The sequence below is a fragment of the Habropoda laboriosa genome, unplaced genomic scaffold, assembly GCF_001263275.1.
Source record: "Habropoda laboriosa isolate 0110345459 unplaced genomic scaffold, ASM126327v1 scaffold5, whole genome shotgun sequence".
In the NCBI taxonomy this organism is placed as follows: Eukaryota; Metazoa; Arthropoda; class Insecta; order Hymenoptera; family Apidae; genus Habropoda; species Habropoda laboriosa.
The window spans coordinates 1648613-1652078 of NW_017100161.1; the positions used below are offsets into that span (position 1 = coordinate 1648613).

The following is a 3466-nucleotide window of genomic DNA, read 5'->3' on the forward strand; positions in this document are numbered from 1 at the left end:
TGTGTGAAAATCTTTTTTGGTGACAAAGAAACGCGCAACTAGGAGCCGACGAGAGATACACGCGTTTATCGTGTACGAGGTATAAAACGAAAGAGGATCGTATTGGGTGAGGGAATAAAGGAGAGATACAAAGGGAGATTTTTATCCCCTTCTACCGCTACTTCTTCCTCTTCTTCTTCTATTATCTTGATTCTTTCCGGGGGTTGTGAGAGACAGAAGAAGGAAATATGAAACGAGAGGATAGGAAGAACGGCGGGCCCGTGGCACGGGATGTGCCGCCCCTGGAGACATTTTACCGTGCGATTCGTCCGCTCGACGCTCGTGAATGTTGAATGCCGTCCGCGACGATATGGAGCCATTAAGATCGACGATGATACGCGAGGACGCGGGGACGCGGACGTGGAGTGGACAGTGCACCGGTGCCTTCAGCAAGAGTACCAGGACGACGTCTAGCTCGATGTAAATGTTGTGCGCGTACGTGTGCTGTTTACAACGGGGACTGTTTCACGAGGACTATTCTGCGGTGTGCGTTAGTACGATGATGATGGGACAGGACGGGGACAGGATGGTTAGAAGCGTGGTGGAGTGTACAGATGTGACGAATCATCAGACGATATACTCGAATAATAATTACAAAGACACCGAAGAATCGGTTAGTAGAACTGTGGCAATGAAACGTTGCTTAAACCGCGTGGTGAACGTTCACGTGCACGGGAAACCAAGCACGCGAGAGCAACTCCACTAGAGTGACCGAGTGAGCGAGATAGAGAGAGAAAGATTGAGAGATAGAGTGAGAGAAAGAGATAGTCACACATAACAGAAGGAGAGAGAAAGACACATAGTGTAAGATTCGATGGAACAGTTTCGAGCGTTCCGGTGGGTATAAACGGAGACCCACGAGTGCGATGGAGCCCGAGTGTCTGGAGCCATTGAACCTGGTGATAAAGAAGGACGACAACACAGAGAGCAGCGGGCCGAGCAGCGCGACGATCGAAGAGGGCAGCAGCGAGGCATCGATCAACAACAAGATCGACGAGGAAAAGTCTGGTAGCGAGTCGAGTAAGATCGAGCAGGACGGAATGACGATATTCCAGGAAACATCGAAGCCAAGCGAGGCTGGCTTACCAACAGCCGATCACAAGATCCTGACCGCGCTCTACATGAGCAGCTTGATGCAGATGTCGAACATGAACCTGCCGAGAAGTGTGACACCGCCTCCGTACGGTGCACAGCAAAACTTCATGCAGCTGCTCGCTATGGTCGAGGCACGACACCGTATGTGGCAGCAGCTGAACTGGCCGCTGCCGCAGAATTTCCCAAGGAACCCGTTGACCTTGCCTGGACAACCGTACTTCGACGGACCAACGACAAATCTGACCGAGCAACTGTGCAACGCACAGAATACCGCGTCGACCTATCCCCTATCCTGCACGAAACCCGACCAACAAACCCTCAACCACGACGCGAAGCAGTCTTACTTCAAACGGTAACGTGTGTTGGAGGTTATGTTGGGTAAAATTGGGACCTGAGTTGATTTTACGCGGGAAAAGTAGGATGCTTGTATAATACGAAATTTTTCTTATTAAACGTTTTATAAATTTGTTAGATAGAGATCGTACGTAAGGAGTGTGACGTATCGATGAACGGATTGATAATTTGTTTCGATGTTTGTTGTACAGGTCTACGGTAGAACAGAAGAATTCCACGTCGTTACCGACGGACAACTCGAAGTCACAGGACACAGGGCAACAGAACAATCAAGGTAAGGGATCGTTTGGCAGATCTGGGCTTCGGTGATTCAGTTTACCGTTAATTTTCACTGTAGTGGCCACCTCTCATACCCGTCGATGATGTTTGACAGATAAAAAGAAACCTCATATAAAAAAGCCTTTGAACGCGTTCATGCTGTACATGAAGGAGATGAGGGCGAAGGTCGTCGCGGAGTGTACCTTAAAAGAGAGCGCCGCGATCAACCAAATATTGGGAAGACGAGTGAGTAGACGGATATATAATTGTGTTAGAGAAGCTCAGTATATATTGTTGGAACAGTGTTTGCATCAGGGTTTGTATCTTAACCATTAGAACTCCATTAGAAATTCTGTTCAAATGTATACCCGTTATTTTCGTAATTTCTTATGTTTTCCATTCGAATATCACTGTTGTGTGAATTGGTGTATAAAGTTGTTTTCGTTTCACCTGTTTATTAATTGTGTGATCACATGTTTCAGGAGCAAATTGTCATTCAAGTTCATTTTTAGAGGATCTCAAGGCTAGTAATATTCTTTTGTATAATCCCAAGGTGTTTAGTGTGACCTGTGACTGGTTCCTGAAACATTTCCCCACATTGTTAATAACAATGGAGATACTTTAGAAGAGAATCGATGCGAGCCCTGATGTAAAGAAAAAAGTAAGAGTCGCGTGTCGAAGTCAACGTTTTCTTCTGTGTTCTTCCTTCAAACAGCTCTCGTCACTTGACCGCGAATTTAATTAAAATAAATCATCGCAACGGTAAAACTTAAATTCACATTGAACATTACAGATTTGTCTACAGTGGCCATCAAAGTTACCGCTCTCTTGCAACTCTTTAGAACAGAGTCACGACTTCACGCTTGACACTGGAAGCAAAACATTGACTTTGCGAACACTCGACGATCGCGATCCCCGGAGAGACCCTGTGCAGGGTGTCTCCAGGGATGCAGGAAAACGTAAAAAGAAAAAAGAAAAAGAAAAAGTTGCATGCGTTTTGGTTAACTCTTTCGTTGATCCGCGAGATTTACATAGAGTATCGAAGCACTAACCGTATCTGCTAGTATCTCAGTACGACTAGATAGATAGAATAGAATAGAATAGAGAGAAAGAGAGGGAGAGAGAGAGAGAGAGAAAGAGAGAGAGCTGTCTCGGCCATGTTAAAGAAAAAAAAGGGTTGTTTCTTGGGTTGGGTCGAGCGAGAAATAGGGGTTGGGACAATAGAGAAAAAAAAAAAAGTAAGAACACCTCTCTCTTGTGGTGTCTGTATATCCACTCTGTGAGGGTAAACGTGTCGTTAAAGAATCATGATAACGATAACAGTAATAAGATAAGATAAGAAAAAAAAAGTACAGTAATACGATGATAAATTTCCTTTAAAAAAAAAAAATCAATATCGGCAAAAAAAAATGTATACACACGTGGATCAAAAAAAAAAAAAAAGGGACACACGGTGCACGGATAAATACTGTGAGACTGTGAATCTGTGAATCTGAATTTTGGGGGTATGACACGCAGTGGCACTCGCTAAGCCGGGAGGAGCAGGCGCGGTATTATGAGGCGGCCAGGCAGGAGCGCCATCTCCATCAGCAACGATACCCCGGCTGGAGTGCCAGGGATAATTACGGATACGGCAGCAAGAAGAAGAAGAGGAAGAAAGAACGGTCCGCAGATCCCACCGGAGGTACCACTTTCCAGTGCTAGAACAGCAGGCCCTTAA

At 45.6% G+C, this 3466-nt stretch overlaps 1 protein-coding gene across 2 annotated transcripts in view; it reads left to right on the forward strand.

Moving 5' to 3' along the window:
* LOC108577849 (protein pangolin, isoforms A/H/I/S) overlaps positions 1 to 3466 on the forward strand; it is a 269457-nt gene that overhangs the window by 254843 nt on the left and 11148 nt on the right. The window contains exons 1-4 of one of the 2 annotated variants that reach the window (XM_017941072.1): positions 777 to 1486; positions 1680 to 1762; positions 1862 to 1992; positions 3265 to 3430. In XM_017941072.1, coding sequence (XP_017796561.1) covers positions 906 to 1486; positions 1680 to 1762; positions 1862 to 1992; positions 3265 to 3430 — 961 coding nt within the window. In that variant the 5' untranslated portion in view covers positions 777 to 905. Of the gene's footprint in view, positions 1 to 776; positions 1487 to 1679; positions 1763 to 1861; positions 1993 to 3264; positions 3431 to 3466 lie in introns of those variants that run through there. The other variant, XM_017941066.1, reaches the window with a different exon arrangement.